General features: G+C 40.1%; 1 protein-coding gene across 2 annotated transcripts in view; it reads left to right on the top strand.

The window, feature by feature from the left end:
• The window catches only part of LOC140729064 (ephrin type-A receptor 5-like), a 326116-nt gene that overhangs the window by 165764 nt on the left and 133790 nt on the right, over positions 1-26562 (top strand). For both annotated transcript variants that reach the window (XM_073048348.1, XM_073048347.1), the window contains exons 4-5: positions 6854-7009; positions 12166-12501. In XM_073048348.1, the coding sequence (XP_072904449.1) occupies positions 6854-7009; positions 12166-12501 (492 nt within the window). The remainder of the gene's footprint in view (positions 1-6853; positions 7010-12165; positions 12502-26562) is intronic.

The raw sequence follows: 26562 nt of genomic DNA on the forward strand, positions 1-26562 counted from the left end.
CATATAAGTAAGGGCAGGAGGAGGCCATCTAGCTCTTTTACCCCTGCAAGTTATCAAATTCATGCCTGATTCTTTTACTGCAATGCTCTTTTCTTCCACAATCCATTATCCCATGATTCCCTTAACAGTAGAGCGCTATTGATCTTTATCTCAAATTAACTCACTGATGGAACCTTCACCTTCATTTTGGATTGAGAATTCCAAAAGTGCTTTGACCTTTATGTGAAGAAATCTTCCAGCATCTCAGTTCTAAATGACCTACCTTTATTCAGAAAGTGTGGATCCCAGTTCTACATTCCTGAATCAGGAGAAACATCTTGTCTACACGCAACAAGATCTCCTCTTGTTTTTTTTTGAACTCCAGAGAACACAGGTCTAAACTATCAAACTATCTTCATTTGCAAGCCAACCATTCCTGGAACCAGCCTGATGAATCTTTGTTGCCCTTACTTCGTAGCAAATTATGTTTACTCAGATAAGGAGATTGAAGTGTTCATAATACGCCTGGTGCGGTTTCACAAAGGCCCTACAGATTGGGTCAAGTCAAATTCTACATTATTGAGCTGCCAAACCAGAAACCTCTTCCCATTTTTTTTTCTTAGGGAAAACAAAAAACATGATGGTAATTCAACAGATATAGTTAAATGATATTCATCAAGTAGAATAACCCAGCCTATTCTATCTCTTTTTATAACTATAGCACTCTATTCCTGATGAATCTCTTCAACACTGCATTTCTACCACATCCTTCCTGTCGTGTGATGACCAGATCTGTCTTGTGGGCCAACCTACACAAGTGGTTACCATTTAAGTATCATTTTACACAGAGATGCAGTAAATTTGTTCAAATAGGGTCATGAATCTTCGTGCTCTCTTTCTTGAAGATATGTGGAAGAGAGAGTTTAAATGTTATAAACAAGAAGTAAATAGGTTCTTGATAAGTGAGAGGTGAGTGATTACTTCTGTAAATAGTCAAGAATGTGTTCTTGAGGTGACAAGACAGCTATGTCCTTGTTAAATAGTAAGGGAGGCTGGAGTAGCAAATTATATATTTGTATATCATGTACTACTTAAGAATATCATTGGTAGTCATTAAGTTGTTGAAAATCTCAAACCAATAATTCAGAATGTTATTCATTTGGACAAAAATATTGATTCCAGGCTGCTGCACTTAGCTTTAATATTATCACAGGTGAAGCTAGAATATTCTCTCAACCATGTTCACTTCACTGATCATGTGTAATATTCCCTAATTTTAACTCTGCCTGATCATTTAATCTATTGAGGGAAATTGTGTCTATTTATTCCAGGGAACCAGATTATTGGAGCTTGCATCGAAAGTGATAAGCCTGTTAGCATATTAACGACTGGCTGTGCCCCTTTCACAGTCTTCATTTCTGTGAATTTTTACAATTGATCTTCACTGTGATTCCCTTCTTTGACATTTTGTACGTTGTTTCAGAATATTTTAAATGCTGCCTCATCAGATGATCTCTCCCGGGTTAGAATGGTTTGCTTGAACTTTAGTCAAATGACCTGAAGATAAATCCTGGCGTTTTATTAGCTTTACTATGAACAGCTTTGTATTGATTGATGGCTTTCTCGGAATAATCAATATTCATGTTTAGATCCTTTATTATCCTTCCCCTTCCAAAAGGACAGAGCCCGACAATTTGCACACCTTCTATTTCAGGCCATGATATGAATTACCTTGACTTAATATATCTGTATTAAAATCTATCTGGTTTATTCGAAAGAGCATGTTGAAACTATTTATTGCTTGCACATCTTTTGTCACTTTGCCATGTAATTTTGAATAATAATCACGGTTTGACACACTTATCATTGCTGGGACTCCATAATAGATAGTAAAATTACTTTATTCTGCTTCCCTATAGTTGCAAGGTTGTCAGGAGAATTCTGCATAAAATATATGGCCCAAGGTTTAAACTTAATTTTCTAACTTAGAGGAATTTATAGTCAAATACTGTAAAAATTCCTTTCACATTTTTTGCAGCTCGGCAGAAAATAGTTATTTGCTGATCGAAAAGTTTTAGTGAGAGGTCAGTAATCAAATCCGCTTACTTATTATTGTCTCCAGAGGAAAATATCTCTTCTTGTGATTTTAACATGTTATTGCACAACATACAGCATGTTATTGTCTTCTAAGAGCCACTGTCTCTAGACAGCTTTGTATCATTATCTTTACACCCTTATTTTGCAATCTGCTGCACAACATTAATTTTCTACCAAAGAACTGCATGGAGAATTTTATAAAATTACATTAGGATCAAGTAAATTACAATCATTCATTATCTGTAGATTTACTTATGTCTCCTCAAAAAGAAAATCAATACATTTCGTGATTTCTCTTTGATTCATGCTGACAAACCTTTGTTGACCTGTGCTGTTTAAAAATATTTTTTACAATGCTATCAAACATTTTCCCCACATTAGTGTTTGGCCAGTATTTGGGTTCTGACCTTGTTCCACGTAGTCTACTGAGGTAAACATTTCCTATTGTCTGCTGCTTACCCGCTAAGGTTGGTGGAGTTCCTGCATCTATTTTCTCCTTAAAGTTTCTAGGATACATCTGGAGGGATATTTTTTTATTAGCTCTCAGCCAATTATCCATTGAGAACTTCCTTCAAGACCAAAACAATCTCCCAAAGTGAGTGGTGAATTTAACCAGAACCATTACGAAGTGGAGTAACAAACAATCTGCTGAAGGAACTCAGCACATCAATATCATCTGTGGTGAGGATGGGAGGGGAGCAAACAAATATTGACACTTTGGGTCAAAATCCTGCAACAAAACTTGCTTTCCCTCCACATATGATGCTTCAGTATCTGCAGTCTCTTGTGTCTTCATTGTTGGATCAATGCTTTAAATTACTGGATGGTCAGCTGCAGAATCTTTAGCAGAACAACATGGCCAAAAACATTTCAATGAGCATCATTAAACAGCATGTGACTAAGTCTCAGGGAATAATGGAAGATGACTAAACATTGGGCAACAGAGATACATCTAAGGAGGGTCCTGAGGGGAAGAAATGGAGATGAAGAAATAAAAAAGACAAGGCAATAAATTCCAAACCTGGGTCTTCCGTTGCTTTAAGGTGAGGAGCTTATTGATTGAAAATTGATTATAAATGCAATATGGAACAACCCGATTCATCCAACTGGTCTGTGTTTGTGCTTATCTGAACACTAGCAGTATTCATAATTCTATGAATACGTACACAATGCTGGAAGAACTCAGCAGGTCAGGCAGCATCTGTGAGAAAAGAGTAGCCAACGTTTCGGGCCGAGACCCTTCATCAGGAATATGGACCCTTGTCCTGAATCTTTTCATATGCTTTTGACTTGGCTAAGTTTGTTGAAATGGGTCGGTCTCAGTCGCTGACTCTTCTGGTACCCTGCACAATATCACAACCTTCTGAATATAAACATGCCTTCTTGTTTTCTCTTCTATCTTGGATCAGATATTTCTCCTTAGTGAGGAGTTAAATGTCAGATGTGACAGTGCATGAAAACTGTGCTTCTGTAATTTGGATCCATTAAAATTAGTGGCTTGAATTTCAAAAGCAGTACATGCCAATACCTCACATAACTTGCCCATGTGACTGTGAGCAAATGTCCGTCTTTTAATTTATCTTTCATCCATGCTCTGTTTACATACACATCACCCAATGGAGTTTGTCTACTTCAGAAAGTGGATCAATTAGCATCTGTTTTTAATGCCAATTGACCTTCAGATGCCATTTAAAAAAAACTTTTAATGTTTATCACCAATTAATAAAAATCAATACAAATAGTTAAATTGGATATCAGAGGGCTATAGGGAAGAAAGGGTTCACGTGAGAAAAGACTCAGCATTATTCCATTTCTTCATTAATATCTCAGAGCATCAAATCATGCTGAAAGTACATGACACAATGCCATTTTTATGATGAGAATTGTCGGATCCATACCTTGGAGACGATGTTTTTGTAAAAATTTAATTGAAACCTGTTATAAGTTTCCATGGTGTGACGAGCATTAAAAAGGCATTTGATTCCTGCATTACCTTAAGCCTGCTATCAAAGTTGCTCCTGTTTTTTTTAGTGCCGTTAATCTTCACATAAGATAGGATATGATATCTTGGAAATTTTCAGGAAAATTCAGGGATAAAACCTTGTGCATCTGATATTCCTCTCAAACTAAATTGAGAACTATTTAGTCATTAATTATTTTATGCATGATGTTTTTATCATCCTTTTGACAAGATTCTGTAGTTGTACAATATCGGCTTGCTTTACTTCAGCCCATTGCACTTGTCGTAGCCTGCACATGAAACCATCTGATAAATGACCCAAATTGTGTTCAGGCCCAAGCAATGCCAAGGACTCTGACAGATTACCAGTGAATATGGAGCACTGCCAGGAACGTAACATCAAATGAATGAGGTCTAATTAAATGACCCCAGGAATGAACTTAAATGGCTGAGCTATTTCTAATTTTGTAACTCATCAAAATACAATATCTCTTAAAGTGTTCATGCTACTGACATTGACTTTAATGTAGAGATTCATTTTCCCCCAGGATTGTAATTAAAAAATAATGAGCTTGCTAGACTATTCTTAGTCACAGGTCAGCTTTAAAGTAGTGTGGTTTAATTCACCACCATGGACACATCTTAAAATGAGGCAGAGGGCAGCAGATGGTTTTCCCTTTTACATATTTGCCAAAGAGCCTCCCGCTCAAAGGTTTGAAGCTGGCCTTCCCTTCAAACAGGTTAATATTGATCTGAATAGCTTTTGACTGTAGACCTTCAGGCAAAAGTGGATTTTGTAAGTATACTCAGGAGAGAGTTCACAGTAGAATTGTTCAAAATAAATTAGTTTAGTGCTGGTTGTATAAGAAAACCATTCTGGGTTAGTAAATGAAAAATTATACCACTCCACACTACAAAACTGATCACAGAGGTTTTGTTTTAATGGGTAAACAGCTCTTTCACATTGGCTTTGTTTCAGCATATAAAAACTCATGAAGGTAGGTATTTGAAGGAGTGGTTTTAATTAACTGTTTTTATCTGACATTTACTTACTTTGTCCTCTCCCACCACGTTTAAAATAATTTTCGGTGTAGATAGATCCAGGTGTCACAGCAATTAACTACTCAGTGGCAGTGTACACCTTGTACAAAACTAGGACAAGGAAATACAAATTTGATTGTAGTGCAAAGTCATCATGGTGTTGCTGTACTGAGGGTTGTGCCAGTTGAAGGGAAGTAGCTGTTCCTGAGCCTGGTGGTCATGGAAAAACCAAGATCACTCATGTCATTAGACATGGCACATAACGAACGAACCCTCTTTAAAGCTTCCATGTCCTTCTTGTCTTAGAAAGGCAAATGGATGAAAGAAAAATGGTCTATGTGGAAGGGAAGAGTTGGACTGAACTTATTAAGAGGACAGCCGAAGGACATGTATGGTGCTGTACTGATCTATGTTCTATATACTAACTGTTCCATCTTACGTTATCCTTCATACAGTCCCAGCGTGTGATCCACTGGGGTCAGGGTGGAGCACACCTAGGAGCATGCTGTGCATTGGTGACCAACAAGAGAGAAAACCAATAAGGCTAAAAGATGTGTAATATTTTGAGAAATTCTTCTTCTTAACAAATACATAGGCACTAAATTCTATCCTTTACAGTGATGGATTTAAGTGAAGGAATGATTTCATTGTGGAAACAATTTTTTTTGGTCAAACCTTCAGACAGGAATGTCCCAAAGACATACTGAGTGACTGTCATCACATGACATTTGGCAATCCACCCTGTAGTTTGTAAAGTACTAACTTGCAGGTCCATAGTGGTATTTTATATTTGCTTTGTGCAAACTCGTATATTACTGTTAGACTGAATCAATGAAATACTCAGCAGTTAACAGCTCTCTCTATGTAAAGTTAAAGAAAATTCTTTCCCTGAAACCAATAAAACTGATGATTGGAATGTTTGATGTTGACCTCAGAGAATATCACCAGTACTTGTTAAACAGTATGTAGAACCAGAAGAGTGGATTGTACCTAAATATCAAGAAACAGTGATGCCTTTTTAAAAACAAAATCAGTTTACAGGGAAGGAATGTCATAAGTACTTGTTCCAAGTAACTCTGATGTTATTTTATTTAAATTTGTACTGAATTTGAATTAAAATGCTCTGTGGTAGAAATTAAATTGTTATATTTCACACTTCTATTTGTGAAGTGTTATATGTTCTTGAAATTAGTTTATTCTCAAATATAGACATAACAAAAATAAAAAAATAGCCACCATTTATTTATGTTAAAATCAAGATGTGCTCAAACACGTACAAATGCATTAATGGTGGTTGCTAAACAGGATTTGGTGTGAAATTGTACATGATTAGTGTTCATAATGAGCAGAACTTTGGATGATTTTGTTTCCAGAGTGTAAAGGCTTGCAGCAAACCAGGGTCCAACTCCAATAGAAGTAGCCAAGGTGTGAACTGAAGCCATGGCCAGAGCTGTGTGACATCATGATGCAAAGAATTTTCTCACACATTGTCAGTACCACTTACTTGCTATATACAGAAAAGTAAATATTCACATGACTATGAAGGAGCTTTCAAAAATAATGTCTTCCTTTTCTTGAGAGACACATTTCAGAAATAAGATGGTTTTAAGTACAGGCACCATGTTGTAATCTGGCAGTTATAATGCAGAAACAGTATGAATGCTAGGAAGAGAAGTGGTTCAAAGTTCAAAGTGAATTTAATATCGAAACATTTGTTGTTTTAACTAAGAATGTGGTACAGGTCATTGAAATCTTGTCTTTTGTTACTTTCTGCAGTTTGTCAACCAGGATTCTTTAAAGCTTCACCATATAGTCCATATTGCAGCAAGTGTCCTCCCTACAGTTATACGTATGATCGGGGATCGATTCTGTGTCATTGCATGGAAAACTACTTCAGAAGAGACAATGACCCACCTTCAATGGCCTGCACAAGTAAGTAAACACTGCTTTTTGTCAAGTTATTTCCATAGTTACAGGTTACTTTACAGCTTAGAATGAAGAAAGTTGAATAAAGTGCTTGGTGCAGACTGCTGTCTGTGAGTCCCAAACTGTTGCCATGTAGTTGAAGATAACTTCAGACTGGCACTGTGATCAGCTACTGCATGGACCTGAAACAGTGGCAGCTGGGCACCAGTCTTTCCTCCACCAGATTTCAAGGCAATTTGATGCTTGTGTCTATGAGAGAAGAGGTGGGTGTGTGGAGTGATATCCTGCAATACCCTGTTGGGGTTACAATGCTCTCACTGCTGTCCTGGGGACTCAGATTGCCTCCATCATTTACCCTACAGTCAGTAGGCCCAGGTCGCTGTCACTAGTCACAAAGACTGGTGGAGTTACTGAGAGTACTTTTGGGCGACATGGTGATATTGATTTGTTAGTGAAGTCAGCTGAGAAATAACCAATGGAATTTAGTGCCTGAAAGTAGGCCCTTCAGCCCATCTTCTGCGTGCTGAGTAAGGTAATTTTATTTACTTGTTTTAAGCATATCTTTCTCTCAACCTTTTTACCTAAGAACTTGTCCAAATGTCTTTTATATGTTACAATTGCCACCACCTCAACCTCTTCCTCTATCAGCTCATTCCAAATACTCTCCATATTCTATGTGAAAGACTTGCGTCTCAGGTCACCCTTAAAATTTTCCCCTCTCACTTTAATTCTACTTTTGGACTCCCTTACCGAGGAAAAAGACTATGACCATCCACCTTATCTAGCCCCTTATGATCTAATAAAGCTCTTTAAAGTTATACCTCAGCCTCCTTCATTCCAGGGAAAACAATCCTGGCCTATCCATCTTACCTCATAACTCAAGCCTCCCAATCCCGCTAACGTCCTTGTGACTTTTCTCCACACCATCTCTGGCTTAATTGAATTGATCGTAAAGTAATGCAATCAGCCCTGCACATAATATTCCGGGAATTGTCTCACCAACATCCCGTACCATTGCAAAGCAACATCCCACCTCTCTCGCTCAATGCCCCTTCTGAAGAAAGAAGCTATGCTTTGTGCCTTCTTCACTATTTTGTTTACTGTTATATTCTGTAACTTCAAAACATTAAACTACTTCAAAGCAAGACAGTGGAATCCAAGAATGCGGGTCTAACTTCGTGTTTGCTTTAAGCGAGGCATGCATGTATCACGTGGAGGTGGGATGATGTATGTAATTCACATATTTGTACACATAACCTGTAATGAATTATTTAAAGGATACGATTGCTTAATCAAATGATATATTTACAAGATTACTCAAATATTACTGAAATGTCAAATACACAACATAATCGCTTTCAGTGGACTTGTACCCCTTGTTGTTTCTGTTCAACAACGTTCCCTGGGAACATTCTATTCCTTTGGTCACTTTCCCAGTTGATCGAGACCCTCATAGTTCCTTAGATAATATTCTTCAACATCCACCACACTACTAATTTTGGTGTCATCTGCGTACCTACTGATCGTGCCACCTATATTCCAAGTCATTATTATTATACTGTACGGTATATGATGAATGGCATTCTGATAAACGAGAGGTGATATATTTTGGGAACTCTAATGGAGCTGGAGGATGCGGCATGAATGTTAAGTTCATGGGGGAATATTGTGGTCGTGAGGTGACCAGAATTGAGCACAGAACTCCAAGTGAGGTCTGATCAGGGTCCTATATAGTTCATGGGGAATATTGAAGGATAGTGTGAGTTTGATATGGGAATCCAAAGGTCCTGAAGGTGGCACTACAGCTAGATGATGCAGTTAACAAGGTATAATCAGGGAACTGGATACAAGTGTGGGGAGATTAGAAACATAGAAACATAGGAAACCTACAGCACAATACAGACCCTTCGGCCCACAAAGCCATGCTGAGCATGTCCTTACCTTAGAACTACCAAGGCTTACCCAGAGCCCTCTATTTTCCTAAGCTCCATGTATCCATCCAGGAGTCTCTTAAAAAACCCTATTGTTTCCACCACCACCAACGTCACCGGCAGCCCATTCCATGCACTCATCACTCTCTGCATAAAAAAATTACCCCTGACATCTCCTCTGTACCGTCTTCCAAGCACATTAAAACTATGTCATCTTGTGCTAGCCATTTCAGCCTTTGGAAAAAGCCTCTGACTATCCACATGATCAATGCCTTTCATTATCTTGTAGACTTCTATCAGGTCACCTCTCATCCTATGTTGCTCCAAGGAGAAAATGCAGAGTTCACACAACCTATTCTCATAAGGCATGCTCCCCAATCCAGGCAACATCCTTGTAAATCTCCTCTGCAACCTTTCTATGGTTTCCACATCCTTCTGTCGTGAGGCGACCAGAATTGAGCACAGTACTCCAAGTGGTGTCTGACCAGGGTCTATATAGCCACAACATTATCTCTCGGCTCTTAAACTCAATCCATGATTGACAAAGGCCAATGCACCATATGCCTTCTTAACTACAGAGTCAACCTTTGTAGCAGCTTTGAGTATCCTATGGACTCGGACCCCAAGATCCTTCTAATCCTCCAAGAGTCTTACCATTAATGCTATATTCTGCCATCATATTTGACCTACCAAAATGAACCACCTCACACTTATCTGGGTTGAACTCCATCTGCCACTTCTCAGCTCAGTTTTGCATCCTATTGATGTCCCGCAGTAACCTCTGACAGCCCTCCACACTATCCATAATACCCCCAACCTTTGTGTCATCAGCAAATTTACTAACTCATCCTTCCACTTCCTCATCCAGGCCATTTATAAAAATCACGAAGAGTAGGGGTCCCAGGACAGATCTCTGAGGCACGCCACTGGTGACTGATGTCCATGCAGAATATGACCCATCTACAACCACTCTTTGCCTTCTCTGGGCAAGCCAGTTCTGGATCCACAAAGCAATGTCCCCTTGGATCCCATGCCTCCTTACCTTGTCAATAAGCCTTGATGGGGTACCTTATCAAATGCCTTGTTAAAATCCATATACACTACATCTACGGCTCTACCTTCATCAATGTGTTTAATCATATCCTCAAAAAATTCAATCAGGCTCGTAAGGCATGACCTGCCCTTGACAAAGCCATGCTGACTTTTCCTAATCATATTATGCCTCTCCAAATGTTCATAAATCCTGCCTTTCAGGATCTTCTCCATCAACTTACCAACCACTGAAGTCAGACTCACCAGTCTATAATGTTCCAAAATTATAAAACTTTGTTAGATGTTGGTTGGAGCCCTACATCATTTCTGGTCATCACATTATGGGACAGATATGGAAAGGGTGCAGAGGAGATTGACCAAGATGTTGTCTGAGATGGAGTATTTGGTCATGAGGATAGACTGGAGATGTTTGGTGTGTTTTCCCTGGAGTGCATGTTATAGGGGTCTAGATTGAGCTATGTAAATTTCTAAAGGATTTGAGAGGATGGACTATAGGAAGCTTTACTCCTTATCAGAGATAGATAAATTTAGGCTCAGGCAATAAGAGATTTAGAGAGGATTGAATGGGGCCCTTTTCTCATGCAAAGAATGGTGAACTTGGAGCACACTGCTGGAGGAAGTGCTGGAAGATTCTGAAGGCATTTAAGATGTGTCTTGACAATCACTCAAAATGTCCAGGCAATGTAGGCTAAGGACCAATTGCTGAAAAACGGGATTAATATGGATGGTTATCTATGGTGCAACAGAGGAGTTAGACCTAACACCCTTTTCCTGTACTATACCTCTGTATAACTTGCCAGAGCAATCTCCAGCATGGCCTTCCAGACCCAGAGCCATTCATGGCTAATATCCATTAATCTGCTGCCTCGTCCACTGCGAGATATGCAGTGCTTATAGGAGTGTTGCTTAGAAATAATAGAGAAGGAAATCAAATGAGAACATCACCACTGAATGTTATCATTGAAAAATGATGTTATCATTCCACAGCCTTGACACTTGTAATGTCTTAATTAATGTATTTTGTTTTATAATGAATTAATATTCTTTTTAAGAGAACATAAAAGCAGCTATGTACTGCTAAGATTTTATAGGAAATTGGTAAGTCTGCATTTGGAATATTGTGAGCAGTTTTGGGGCAAATAACCCCAGAAGGATGAGGAGGGATCTCATTGAAACCTACTGGATATTGAAGGGCTGAGACTGGTTGTTTGTATAATGAATTAGTTGGAATATCTAGATCCTAAGTGCAGAGCCTCAGAATAAATGGATATCCCTTGAGAAATGAGATGAGGAGTAATTTCTTCTGACTGAGAGTGGTGTATTGGTGGAATTGTTTGACACAGAGAGCTGTAAAGATCAAGTCATTAGGTGAATTTAAGGCTGCAATTAATGGGTCCTAATTGCTAATGTAAAGCATCATAGAGAGAAGGCAGGAGATTGGGGTTGAAAAAATCAATCTCATTTGAATGAATTGATGGGTTGAATGGCTTAATTCAGCTCCAATATCACATGGTCTATCTTTGTCAAATAATGATGCAGCTGATGGAAAGACAGAGAAACTACCTGTGCACTTTCTTTGGAATCAGAAAGGTGAACGATAAGGGTGACTTTTCTTTAAGCTCAAGAATCTTGTGGATGGACTACAGACTTTTCCCCATCTTATCCATTCCAGTGTATTCAAGTCAGTTTCTGAGGCAGGTAAAATCTTGAGGAACTTTGACCTCACAGAGTCACAGTGTCTTAGTCATACAGCACAGAAACAGAGCCTTCAACCAAATCAGACCATGCTGACCCAGATCCCCATCTGAGCTAGACCCATTTGGCCATATTCCTCTAAACAAGGGGTCCCCAATCTTTTTTATTTCAGGAACCCCTGCTCTAAACCTTTCCTATTCATGTACCTGTCTGAGTACCTTTTAAATGTTGTTTATGTGCCCGCCTCAACCATTTCTTCCGGCAGCTTGGTCCATATTTGGAAATATAGGTGAAAAGTTACCCTCTCTATCATTTATCCCTCTAAACACAAGGATATAAATATCTCTGCATTCCCTATCACTTTGGAATATATTTATGCCCATAAGAAATAATTCTGTGCAAGATATTAATCTGAATTCAATATTAGGGTGAGGAATGTATATGTAAGTATACAAGTAACTTTGTTTTTGTCATTGATTATAGGACCACCATCAGCCCCACAGAATGTCATCTCCAACATCAATAATACCAGTGTGATCCTGGACTGGAGCCCCCCTGCTGACGCAGGAGGGAGGAAGGACGTGATGTATCTGGTGGTCTGCAAGAGGTGCAGCGTGGATTTGATCGAGTGTGATGAGTGTGGCGGTGGAGTGCGATATATCCCTCAGGAGACCGGGCTGACGAACACTTCAGTGATGGTGGTGGATCTCCTGGCTCACACCAATTACACCTTTGAGATTGAAGCAGTGAATGGAGTGTCAGAGCTCAGCCCCGTCCCTAGGCAGTTTGTGTCTGTAAATGTCACGACAAATCAAGCAGGTAAGTGCCCTTAAGGAAAATGGATTGAGATTGGTTTTCATTGACCTATAGAGACTGAAAATGTGTTTTAGTTTTCAGCACAAAAGGAAGACACATGGCCACTTCAATATATATATATATATATATATAAATGCATTCTATTGTTTTTTAAATTATAATATAATTTGAAAATCAACCTGGATGAAAATATATGCATTTGTTTTCAATGCACTGGCTAGACAGAACACTTGTTCAAGGTTTTATTTATTTGGCTTTATCACAATGTTGATTAAATAATTTTCTCCACAAAGGAGTTCAAGACTAGCTCCTTGATGTCTGCCATAGTGTCACTTTGAATGATCACAGGGAAATAGATTCTGGCTACTTCCCTTCAGCAATGTTTCACTGAGTTTGGAGATACTGCGGGAATCTGCTGCAGGCGGATGTAGAATAGAAAGAGACCGTAGAACCTCAAAACAGAGTGCTACAACTCATGCACAATGTTGTTTTTGTATTTTGTATGGGGGGGGTAGTAGGAAGGTAGGAGGTTAGGGGTTTGGGGGTTGATGTTTTTGTTGCATTTCATGTGGGTGAGAGGTGTTTCAGGGGAGTGGGGGTTGATAATTATGTTCCCATTATTTTTCTTCCTTGTGTTTATGGCTACCTGGAGAAGAAGAATTTCAAAGATGTGTACTTTGATAATAAATGAACCTTTCAATCCTTTGAATGATAAATGCAGCATGTTAACCATTGTTCAGGGTATTAATCATTTATCTGCAAATATCTTCATGAAATACATGATATCTGGTAATTATAACCAGCATGAATGGACACATAGTCCTGATCTGAAGAGGTTAATTTCTAAGGTAAAACTGCTTATACTTTGGCAAGGATTGAACTAAACTTAGATTAACCCACTAGTGCAGTGACAGGGGAGTGCTGCATTGTTGGAAGCATCATGCAAGGGATGAGATGTTGAGCCATTTTCTCTTATGATGCCTGAAGTATACGTAATGTGATTTCTTAACTAGTGCCATGGACAATTATCAGATTCCTAAATATCCAAATGGGAAATCTGTGAACATCTGTGAAATGTTACAGTCTAATCTCTGTCATGTGTAATGGCGACAATATAATCTGTTGTCTTTTAACTGGTCTGTGTCGTGCTGTGATTTTTTTTCATTATTATTGGTTTTAACCACAGTAAATCGGTAAATTGGTAAATTATTTTATTATTATCATACGTACTAGTGAAAGACTTGTCTTGTATACTGTCCATATAGATCAATTAACTGTAAAGTTACACTGAGGTAGTACAATAGTAGAATGCAGAGTAAGGTGTTAGGATACTGAGAAAAAGTACAGTGCAGATACACAGTAAGGTGCAAAATCAATATGAAGTAGATTGTTTAGTTAAGGGTCCACTTTTTTGTTTTAGGAAACCATATAATAGCATTTTAACAGCGGAATAGATGATGTCCTTGAACCTGATCATATGTGTTTTCAAGCTTTTGTGTTTTCTGTTGAATGATAGAAGGGAGAAGAGAGAATGATTGGGATGGGTGGGGGTCTTCGATTTTGTTGCCTGTTTTACTGAAACAGGGAGAATTATAGAAAAAGTCCATAGAAGGGAGCTGGTTTCTGTGAAATGTTAAGCTGTGTTCATAACACTGCTGTCTCTTCTGGTCATGAGGACATCAGTTGCCATACCATGCCATGATCCATCAGATACCATACCACGCCATGGTCCATCAGGTACCATACCACGCCATGGTCCATCAGATGCCATACCACGTCATGATCCATCAGATACCATACCACGCCATGGTCCATCAGATGCCATACCACGCCATGATCCATCAGATACCATACCACGCCATGATCCATCAGATACCATACCACGCCATGGTCCATCAGGTACCATACCACGCCATGGTCCATCAGATGCCATATCACGCCATGGTCCATCAGATACCATACCACGCCATGGTCCATCAGGTACCATACCACACCATGATCCATCAGATGCCATACCACGCCATGGTCCATCAGATGGGATGCCATCAATGGTGCATTGATAAAGGTTTGTGATGGTCAAAGGATACATACAAAATTTCTTTACCCTCCTGAGGGAGTAGAGGCACTAGAGAGATTTCTTGAACCTGACATTAACATTGTTGTATCAGTTCAGGTGAAGCTCACACCTAGGAACTTGAAACTCTCAACCCTCTCAACCTCATTGCTGTTGATGCAATCAATAGCCAGATCTTTTGGTTCGCTGATATTAAGAGAAAAGTTGTTGTCATGACAATATTTCAGTTATGAAGGTGAGGTGGATATGTCTGGTCCAATCCATGTCAGTATGCTTGACAATTCCCAGTGTCATGAGCACCCTACCCACTAGCACTGCAAGCTTCATGAAGGTAGCATACCTCTTTTTCCTTAAGGATATTTAGAGATAGGCAGTAAATCCATGCCTTTCTGATGACACCCATATCCCAAAAAATGTACAAATTGTCCATCAAAACATTAACCTTTCGATAACATTAGCAGATCAGGCAGCAACTGTGTAGAGAGAAAATGAGTCAACATTTCTTGTGAAGCAAGGAGCAAGATGTTGGAAGAAATGAGTGAGTCAGGCAGCAACTGTGAAGGAAAATGGACAGATGATGTTTAGGATTGAGATCTTTATCTAAAGTCATGACAAAAGCTCATTAACCAAAAACATGAACTCTATAGAAAACAATTCCTCCTACACTAGGATGTTGTTTATTGACTTCAGCTTGGCATTTAACACGATCCTTCTTCGGAGGCTTGTGGGTAAATTGTCCTCGTTGGGACTCAACACTCCTCTCTGTAACTGGACTTTAGACTTTTCAGAAAGATACCAGTCAGTCCGAGTCTGCAACCTCTCAAGCTCCATCACGCTGAAGTGGTTCTTCCCTAGTTGTGTGTTTAGTCCACTGCCATTCACAATGCTGACCCATGACTGCACTGCCAGATTCAGCTCAAACACATCATTGGTTTCCTAATGATACTACAATGGTTGGCCTCGTCAGCAACAATGATAAACCCATGAAAAGGATTCGGGCCAGACAGGGTATCTGGCCAAGTACAGAAAACCTGTGCAGATCAACTGCCTGGAGTATTCAGTGAGATTGTTAACCTCTCACTTTGCCAGTCTGAGCTAACTACTTGCTTCAAGTAAGCTTCAAATATTCTGGTGCCCAGAAAAACGTGGTATCCTGCCTCAATGACTATCCTCCAGTAGTGCTTACATCCACAGTGATGAAGTGTTTTGAGAAGTTGGTGATGCAACTTATCAATTCCTGCCTGAAAAGCAACTTGGATCAGCTCCAATTTGCCTACCAGTGCAACAGGTCTACAGCAAAAGTCATCTTATTGGCACTTCACTCAACACTAGAAAATCTGGACAGCAAAGGTACATACATCAGAATGCTCTTTATTGACTACAGTTCAGCATTCAATACCATCATCCCCTCAATAAGCTTCAAGACCTTGGCCTCAATTCTCCTTTGTGCAATTGGATTCTCAATTTCCTCACTTGAAGACCTCAGTCAAGTCAGCTTGGCAACAACATCTCCTCCATGATCTCCATCAGCACAGGAGCACCATAAGTGCTTAGCCCCCTCCTCTACTCACTTTACACTTATGATGTATGGCTAAGCATAGCTCCAATGCCATATTCAAGTTTGCTGACAACACCACTGTCATAGGTTGAATCAAAGTTGGTGATGGATCAGAAGGGAGATTGAAAATCTGGCTGAGTAGTGCCGTAACAACAACGTCTTACTCAATGTCAGCAGGAACAAGGAGCTGATTAATAACTTCAGGAGGAGGAAGCCTAGGTCCATGACCCAGTCCTCATCGGAGGATCAGAGGTAGAGAAGGTCAATAACTGTAAGTTCCTCAGTGTTGTTAATCTGGAGGACCTGTCTTGGGCCCAGCGCATAAGCACAATTACGAAGGAAGTACGGCAGCATCATTTCTTCCTTAGGAGTTTGCGAAGATTCAGCATGACATCTAAAACTTTGACAACCTCTCCGAGATATATATTGACTGGCTGCATCACAGCCTGACATGGAAACACCAATGCCCTTGAACAGAGAATTCAGCAAAAAGTACTGGATACAGCCCAGTCCATCATGGGAAAAACTCCAAAGCCTTGAGCACATCTACATGAAACGCCACAGCTGGAAAACAGCATCCATCATTAGTGATTCTCATCCAACAGGACATGCTCGCTTCCCACTGCTGCCATCAGGAAGAAGGTAGTGGAGCCTCAGGACTCACACAACCAGGTTCAGGAAGAGTTATTACCCCTCAACCATCAGGCTCTTGAATTAAAGGGAATAATAACATCACTCAACTTCATTTGCCCCATCATTCATTATTGAAATGTTCCCACAACCTATTGACTCAGTTTCAAGTTTTGATATTTGTTGCTTATTTATTTATTATTCCTTTTTTTGTATTTGCACAGTTTACACACTGGTTGAATGCCCAGGTTGGTCTGGTCTTTCATTGATGGTTATTTTCTTTTAGTTTTTAATCTATTATTTATTTATTAAATGTCCACAAGAAAAGAAAATGAATGTCAGTGTTGTGTATGGTGACATATGCAGTGTGTACTTAGATTATAAATTTACTTTGAACATTTAAATTTGATGAGTCTACATTCAGAGAGGAGGTAGAGAAGCTTGTCAAATAGTGCAAGTACAGTAACCTGTGTCTCAACGTGTACAAGACAAAAGAGATGATTGTGGACTTCAGGAGGGTCACTTTCCATTGCATATCAATAGTTCCGCAGTGGAGAGAGTGAAGAGCACAAAGTTCTTTGGTGTGCACATAATGGATGATCTAACCTTGACACACAACACCTCCTCACTAGGCCAGAATGCACAGCAGAGTCTACACTTTTTAAGGAGAATGCTTCCCACCACAATTCTAACAATTTTCTACAGGAGCACCAGTGAAAATGTCCTATCGTGCCTGATCATTGTGTGGTAGGGACCACAACATCCTACAGAGGACAGCAAAAATCACCAAGAGGATCATCATTTTGAATTATAATTTATGAACTTATAGTATATTATTTTTCATTTACTAGTATATTATTTTTCATTTACATACAGTGTGTAATATATGTTGTGTGGGTGCACCATGCTCCAGAGGTACATTGTTTTGTTTGGATATACAAACATACATTCAAATGTCAATAAACCTGAACTTGAATTTGAAGTTGTTTCTCTCTCCGCAGATGCTGCCTGACTTGCTGAATATTTCCAACATTAAAGTCATACAGAAACAGGCCTTCTAGTCTATTCTGCCCATTCTAACCATCGTGTATCCATATATACTAGTGCTATAAAATCAACACCAATATTTATCAGCACCTGGTCTGTAGCATTCTGCTTTTATTTCAGAAAGATTTCAGGTCTATACAATAGCAAACCTTTTTTTTGTTCTTGGATCATTGTACAAATTCCTATTTATTTTCTTCTTCACCTTGGAGAAAATAATTTGAAGCTGAAGCTGTGATTTGTTTTATTACATATTCTTCTGGCACTCCGGTGACTGCATTCAATATCTTTTCTAGCAAAACAATTCCACACATTTCAGAAATGAATTATTTTCAATAAGTCAGATCTATGATCATATATTAACTCCCAAGACACGCTACAGTTGTTGAACTAAAGCCCAATGTGTGTTAATGTTGAAAGACCAAAATACCAAGAGATACGATCAGCCCGTGTGAATAATAATTCTAAATATGACAGATATATTTGTGAAATTTATTAAGCTTTGTTTTAAATGGTAATACAGGTGAATTTTATTTCTGGTAATATTCAGACATTTTGAAGTATCTGACTGCTCAGAAAAATAGGTACATCCAATATGTTGATTCAAATGCATAACATTTTTTGATTCATTTGAAATATCCAATATCTGAAACTGAACAAGATTATCTTTGAAATTGAACAAAATTATTTTCTATTACTAAAATTTCAGTGACATTGGTGACAAACTTCGAATTGGGCAGCCAGCCCTGGCCAAATAGTCTTGTGATACATCCTAAATGAAAATTCAATGACAGATCCTGCTAGGGAAAGAATATCCTCAGGGCTACTTAATAAGCTGCTGTGCCTTTCAATTTATGCTCTACAAGTGGGCTTAGATTGATAATTCATGGGCAGCAAAGTCATACATTCGTTTGCTAGCCTATGCTAAATAAGAATTAAAACAAAAATTAGATGCAAATTCTACTTTGCAATGGGAGCTAAATTGATGTGTGGATTGCAGATGGTTTTGATAGTGTGATTTTTTTTTAATCTGCCATCTGTTCTCAGTTGTAGCATCATCTACATGAGATGAGAAGAAAAACAACGTGATATAATGCAGTTCTCAATACATGAGCCTGCAGGGAGGAAACAAACTTATATTGATTGCTAATTGGCACCAGCAGAGAGACTTCTTCATAAATTGAGACTCAGTTGGCAATGTGAATGGGAGTGAGCGTAATAAAAGCCCATGTGTGGAACACTGTGTTTGCAGCTCAGTGGGTTTCTGATCCCACGTGCTTTCCTTCAGATGCCTGGAGTCATATATCTACACCTGGTTCCTGGGATTTGTGCTGCTCTATCTAGTCATTCCATCTTTTCAGTAGTCTCTCCTGTTCATGAATTACAGTGTACATGGGAGTAGGTTAAACCTGCCCTGCCTGCCAAGAAGTAGTCAGTTAGGTCAGCCACATATATGTACATCTCAACCCAGTCTTACTTCCCATCTTCCCATTGATTGATCATTGGGAGTTCTGGAAAATTGTCCTGATTATTGGGATATCAGGGATATAATTCAATAGTAATAAATATGGAGTTCTGTTGAACATTCCATTTTGGGATCATTCAGATGATCTTTCAAGAGATGTCCTTTGTAGACACAAAGTAGTTGATTAATTTCCCATGGAGAATGGTGTCTTCAAAAGTAAAACTAGAATTGTCAATGACTTTTAATTAATTAACTCCTGGGCTTTAATAGGTCTAGACAGTACAACCATTGAGAATTACAGTGAGTAAGTGGGATCAGTTTAGGTACTATATGAGCAATGGTTGGCATAGATATATTGGGGTGAAAGGCCTGTTTAAGTGTTGTACATCTATATCACTCTCTGTGACTTCATGGGGCTGCCATGTGTATTTGCAACACTGCCATTTAAAATACATGTACAATTTAAAACCATGTACAGGTTAAGTTTATTAAAGTTAACTTTGTAGATCCATAGGTACAACTTTGCTGCCTGCCTATAATCTTCTGTGTAAAATGATTGGAATGAGTGTTTATCAGCACTCCAGTGAGAATCCTGGGCTGAATTATGTATTAATTTATTTCTCCAAAGACGAAATTTGCTAATGGATAGAAATTTGTATGTAATACATATTTGACAAGAACAATAGATCAGGTCTGTTCAAAAAAGCCACACTAGCTCCATCTCCAGGGATGGAGCCTCTTCTGGTTACAATCTCTGGTTAAAAATCTGTTCTTGGAATCTATTCCAATAGAGGATAATGGTCTCAATATTGTATTGGCTTTTAATGAATTGCCAGATCGGTACATTTTGAAAACTAACACAGTTATCAGTTAAGTGTTGTAAAATAAAAACATAACTGTGGTTTTGAGAATTAAATTGAATTAATAAATGGATTATGCTATCAGTATAACATTTAGGTTGAACATAGGAGTCAACGATCTGCTTAGCCTGCTGAGTTATGTATTTGAACTCCATTTATGTATATTTTGCCAATAACAATTTTGAAAGAAAATCTCTTTTTTAAAGTAATTGAAGTGTTCTTTCTGACTGGAACTCTTGGAGACCTGTTTGCAGATGGCTTGAAACACACTGTTCTGTATCATACTCTGATTTATCTTTGAAACTACCACACTGGTCAAAAAGGCTTAAACAGTAGGCTGAATTGGGCACTGTGCACCCACTTTCACTGTAGGCAAATTTTGCAAGATGTAGTTCTGTTAGATCCCAGACATTACTGATGTGAGGTGTGCAGCATCACTGGGGTAAAGGGTGTCGGGGATGGGTACCTGAAGCAATGAGAGTCAGTACATAATGTTATTGCCGATTGGGCAGGACAATGGCTCAGTGGATAGAGACACAGCCTTACAGCTCCAGACAGGTTGCAATCCTGACCTCAGATGCTGTGCATCTGGAGTTGTATGTTCACCCTGTGACAGTGTAGATTTGTCCCAGGTTCTCCAGTTTCATCCCCATCCCAAAAATATGTGGGTTGGGTAATTTAGTTGTAAATTGCCCCCAGTGTGTAGGTGAGAGGTAGAATCTGTAGGAAGCTGATATATTGTGGGGAGAGTTGAAACCAGGGTTAATATAAGATTTCAAGAAGTGACCATGAGGATTGGCAATTTGCAGGGCAGTGGACATTAGCATGGGCTATGATAACATTGACATTGTTGGTTGGTCTGGATACTTAAAGCTCATCGGGTCCAGGGTGAGTTAGCCAATTTGATACAAAACTGGCTTAGTGGTATGTGGCAGAGACTGGTAGTTTAAGTTTGTTTTTCAGAATTGACATCTGTAAACAGCAGTGTGCTGCATGGATTGGTGTTTAGAGCACAGTCACTTGTTGTATATTTTAATGATTTGGCCTGATTAGTAAGTTTGTAGATGAGATCAGACTTGTTGTCCTGTAAGCTGTGAAGAATTCAAGGGGAATGCAATTGGATTTTACTTTTCTCTTGAACTGTCACATAATTTTGTTTTGAAATTGAAAGGTGTTCATTTGGTTGTCTTCATTTTTGGTTTGAAGGTATTTTTCGATGGTTCTTCACTGAGAGATTCCATAGCTGACATCTTCCAAGATGTCATGTGTAACTACATATGGTTGGTAAGAGGGATTGCTTTAGCAACCTCACCAGTACAGAAAGGTATTGTGATTAAGTTAAGCCCAATGAAGAACCACATTAGAGTGAAGGTTGTAGGGGAGAGAAACTGAGGGTTGAGAGAGGATGTCAGAGATCACTAGGAAGATTGGCACCTAGATAGATGATAGATAGATAGATAGATACTTTATTCATCCCCATGGGGAAATTCCAACTTTTTTTCCAATGTCCCATACACTTGTTGTAGCAAAACTAATTACATACAATACTTAACTCAGTAAAAAAAAATATGATATGCATCTAAATCACTATCTCAAAAGCATTAATAATAGCTTTTAAAAAGTTCTTAAGTCCTGGCGGTAGAATTGTAAAGCCTAATGGCATTGGGGAGTATTGACCTCTTCATCCTGTCTGAGGAGCATTGCATCGATAGTAACCTGTCGCTGAAACTGCTTCTCTGTCTCTGGATGGTGCTATGTAGAGGATGTTCAGAGTTATCCATAATTGACCGTAGCCTACTCAGCGCCCTTCGCTCAGCTACCGATGTTAAACTCTCCAGTACTTTGCCCACGACAGAGCCCGCCTTCCTTACCAGCTTATTAAGACATGAGGCGTCCCTCTTCTTAATGCTTCCTCCCCAACACGCCACCACAAAGAAGAGGGCGCTCTCCACAACTGACCTATAGAACATCTTCAGCATCTCACTACAGACATTGAATGACGCCAACCTTCTTAGGAAGTACAGTCGACTCTGTGCCTTCCTGCACAAGGCATCTGTGTTGGCAGTCCAGTCTAGCTTCTCGTCTAACTGTACTCCCAGATACTTGTAGGTCTTAACCTGCTCCACACATTCTCCATTAATGATCACTGGCTCCATATGAGGCCTAGATCTCCTAAAGTCCACCACCATCTCCTTGGTCTTGGTGATATTGAGACGCAGGTAGTTTGAGTTGCACCATATCACAAAGTCCTGTATCAGTTTCCTATACTCCTCCTCCTGTCCATTCCTGACACACCCCACTATGGCCGTGTCATCAGCGAACTTCTGCACATGGCAGGACTCTGAGTTATATTGGAAGTCTGATGTGTACAGGGTGAACAGGACCGGAGAGAGTACGGTTCCCTGCGGCGCCCCTGTGCTGCTGACCACCGTGTCAGACCTACAGTCTCCCAACCGCACATACTGAGGTCTATCTGTCAAGTAGTCCACTATCCAATCCACCATGTGAGAGTCTACTCCCATCTCCGTTAGTTTGTGCCTTAAGATCTTGGGCTGGATGGTGTTAAAGGCACTAGAGAAGTCAAGGAATGTAATCCTCACAGCACAACTGACCCCCTCTAGGTGAGAGAGTGATTTGTGCAGCAAATACGTGATAGCATCCTCCACTCCCACCTTCTCCTTATACGCAAACTGAAGAGGATCCTGGGCGTGCCTGGTTTGTGGCCTCAGATTCTGTATTATCAGCCGCTCCATGGTCTTCATCACGTGCGACGTCAAGGCAACAGGTCTGAAGTCATTCAACTCCTTTGGTTGTGGTTTCTTCGGTACCGGGACAATACAGGATGTTTTCCACTGTCTGGGTACTCTTCTCTGCTCCAGGCTCATGTTGAAGATGCGCTGTAGTGGTTCTCCCAGCTCAGTCGCACAGGCCCTCAGTAATCGTGGGGAAACTCCATCCGGTCCAGCCGCCTTGCTGGTACAGATCTTCCTCAGTTGACCTTCCACCTGTGCAGCCGTAATCCTGGGCGTGGGCAAGGTCTCCTGTGAGTGGCTATTTTCCTGTGAGGGAAGTAAGCCTGGTGTGGATTCCTGCGGTGAGGATGAGATTGAGCTGTCGAACCTGTTGAAGAAGTTGTTCAGCTGGTTCGCTTTCTCCACATCTCCACTTATGTTCGCACCCCGCTTTGTACCGCATCCGGTGATGATCTTCATCCCATCCCACACCTCCTTCATGCTTTTTTTCTGCAGCTTTTGTTCTAGCTTCCTCCTATACTGCTCCTTTGCCCCCCTTATCTGTACTCTGAGTTCCTTCTGAACTCTTTTAAGCTCCAACCGATCACCATCTTTAAAGGCCCTCTTCTTCTGTGATGTTGAAACAGACAGGTTAAGATCAAATGACTAGCAAATAGAGGGGTCAGGCAGAGGATTTAGAGCATGGGTCTGGAGAGTGTTTAGGTATGTTTGGCTGCTGTGAACCAGCATGTGGCCAGGGATAGTGGTCTGGGAAAGGATGTGGTTGGGTTAACAGTTTTGTGGGTGTTGGTGGGGGTCAGAGATGGGGGATGTTAGGGAGAGACAGAAACATTGAAAGTAGAACATAGAATAGTACACTACAGGCCCTTCAGCCTACAATGTTGTCCCAAACATTAGAAAATTCCAATTTAACCCTTCCCTCCCCCATGCTACATTTTTTTATCCATTTGCCTATCTAAGAGTCTCTTAAATGTCCCTAATGTATCTGCCCCACCACTACCACTGACAGTGTAATCTACACATCCACCTCTCTCAGTATATAAACTTGCCTCTGACATCAACTTTATACTTTCGTCCAATCACATTAAAATTTCTCCCTCTCATGTTAGCCATTTCCAGCCCAGGGAAAATGTCCTTAGCAGTCCACTCAATCTATGCCTTCTTATCATCTTGTATACCTCTCTCAAGATGCTTCTCATCCTCCATCACTCCAAAGAGAAAAGTCCTAGCTCGCTCACCCTATCCACGTTCACCAACCCAGGCAGTATTCTGGGAAATTTCGGCTGCACCTTCTCTAAAGCTTTCACATCCTTCCTACAATGATGTGAGCAGACAGAACAGAACACTCCAGTTGTGATCTGACTATAATTTTATAGAGCTGCAATATTACCTTGTAGCTCTTGAACTCAATCCAAAGTCAGAGTTAAAATCAAATTTATAATCAAAGTACCATATACTACCCCGAGATTCATTTTAATGGGTATTTACAGGGAAAGTGCAGGAAAATAAAGAAATGCAGTTTAATCTATGGAAATCTATACATAAACAAAGACTGATAAATAATCAATGTGCAATGAAAGACAAATTATGCAAATAAAAAAATAATTCTGAGAACATGAGTTGTAGAGTCCTTGAAAGTGAGTCTGTAGGTTGGAGAATCATTTCAGCATTGAGGTGAGTGAAGTTATCCACTATGGTTCCAGGAACCTGATGGTTGTAGGGTCATAACTTGGTAGTGTGGGATTTAAGGCACCTGTACCTCTGGTCCAATGGCACTAGCATGGGCTGGATAATTTTTCATGATGGATTCTGCTTTCTTGTGACAATGCTCCACATAAACGTGTTCAATGGTGGGTTAAGGAGTTGTGCGCACTGTCTCTGAAATGCTTACTTACCAAGACCAGGTTCATTGTCCAGTACTAGTCCCAGTATGGCCTCTCCTCTAGTCAGTGTGTCCACATATTGTGTTAGCAGTCTTCCTGGACACACTTAACAATTCCCCCTCATCTAAAACCTTTGCATAAAGGTGACAATCAATATCAGCGCCCATATGGCCCAGGCGGTTGCAGGACCCGTAACCATAAACAATATTAGGGATTTTTAAGTCACCCATGGCAACAACCCTGTTATTTTTGCACCTTTCCAAAATCTGCCTCCCACTCTGTTCCTCAGTGTCGTTGCTGCTATGGGGTAGGGGTGTTATTGTTCCCTTTCTGTTTCTAACTTCCACCCACCCTGACTCAGTGGACAATCCTTCCATGACATCCTCATTTTCTGTCACTGTGATACTATCCTTAATTATGATTTCATTCCCCCACCTCTTTTATATCCCTACCTGTCTGTGTTGAACCACCTAAACCCGGGAACGTCTCACAGCCATTCCTGCTTCTGAGACAACCAAGTGGGTAGAATATTGTAATTCCATCTACTGATCCATGCTCTAAGTTCATTATCCTTGTTCCTGATACTTGCATTAAAATAAGGCACATTTCAACCCATCCAGCTGACTGTATTTATACCCTGTTCCCTGCCTATCCTTCCTCACAGTCACTCTTTGCATTGCACCTATCTTTACACCAACTGCTCCATCCTCTGATCTATCACTGTTTTCCAACCTATGCCAACCTAGTTTAAACCCTCCTCAATGACTCTAGCAAACCTGTTGCAAGGATACGGGTTCCCCTTGAGATCATATGTAATCTATCCCTTTAGCGTTTTCCCAAGAAGAGATCCCAATGGTCCACAAATCTGAAAACCGAACTAATTTATCAGACACACGTTCATTTGTATATCATCCTATTCTTACCCTCTCTGGCACAGGCAACAGTGTAGAGAGTACTTCTCTTGATGTCCTGCTTTTTAGCTTCCTACCTAGCTCCCTATACTCACTCTTCAGGACCTCATACCATTTCCTCCCTATGTCATAGAAACCAATATGTACCACAACTTCTGGCTGCTTACCCTCCCCCTGAAGAGTGCGGTGGATCAGATCTGAGATGTCCCTGACCCTGGCACCTAGGAGGCTTCTTTCACATCCACAGAATTTCCTTTCTGTTTCCCTAACTGTTGAACCCCCTATCACTACCACTCTCCTCTTCTGCCCATTCCCTTCTGTACCACAGAGCCAGAGTCAGTGCCAAACACCTGGTTGCTGTGGCCTTAGGTTATCTTCCCAAACACCACCCAAAGTGGTATATTTGTTATGGAGGGGAACTCTGGACCACAAGGTTAATCTGCGTGGTCTCCCTATCCATCTCCTTCCCATCTCCTTACAGTCACCCAGCAATCTGTTTCCTGCAAGTTAAATATGACTGCCTCTCTCTAGCTCCTATCTATCAACTCCACATTCACCTAAATGATTCATAAGCCATCCAGCTCCAGTTCCAGTTTCCTAACATGTTCTGTGAGGATCTGCACCCAGGTGCACTTCTCACAGATGAAGGTCTCCCATATTTCCCATTTCTTGTAAGAGGAGCTCAGGTCTCCATTTGGATCTGTTCATACAGCTCTGTGATCTATTCTCACTGCTCTAGCTAGACACTAATGAAGAAATAAAGAGAAACTTGACAGGAACTTCAACCTATCCTCAGGCTCTTATTGCCAAAGTCTCACTCTAACTCTGTCCACTCCCACAATGGCCACTCCCTCAATTGTCATTTTCCTTAAAACTCATCTTTTTA

Source organism: Hemitrygon akajei, chromosome 6 (genome assembly GCF_048418815.1).
Source record: "Hemitrygon akajei chromosome 6, sHemAka1.3, whole genome shotgun sequence".
NCBI classification, from domain to species: Eukaryota; Metazoa; Chordata; class Chondrichthyes; order Myliobatiformes; family Dasyatidae; genus Hemitrygon; species Hemitrygon akajei.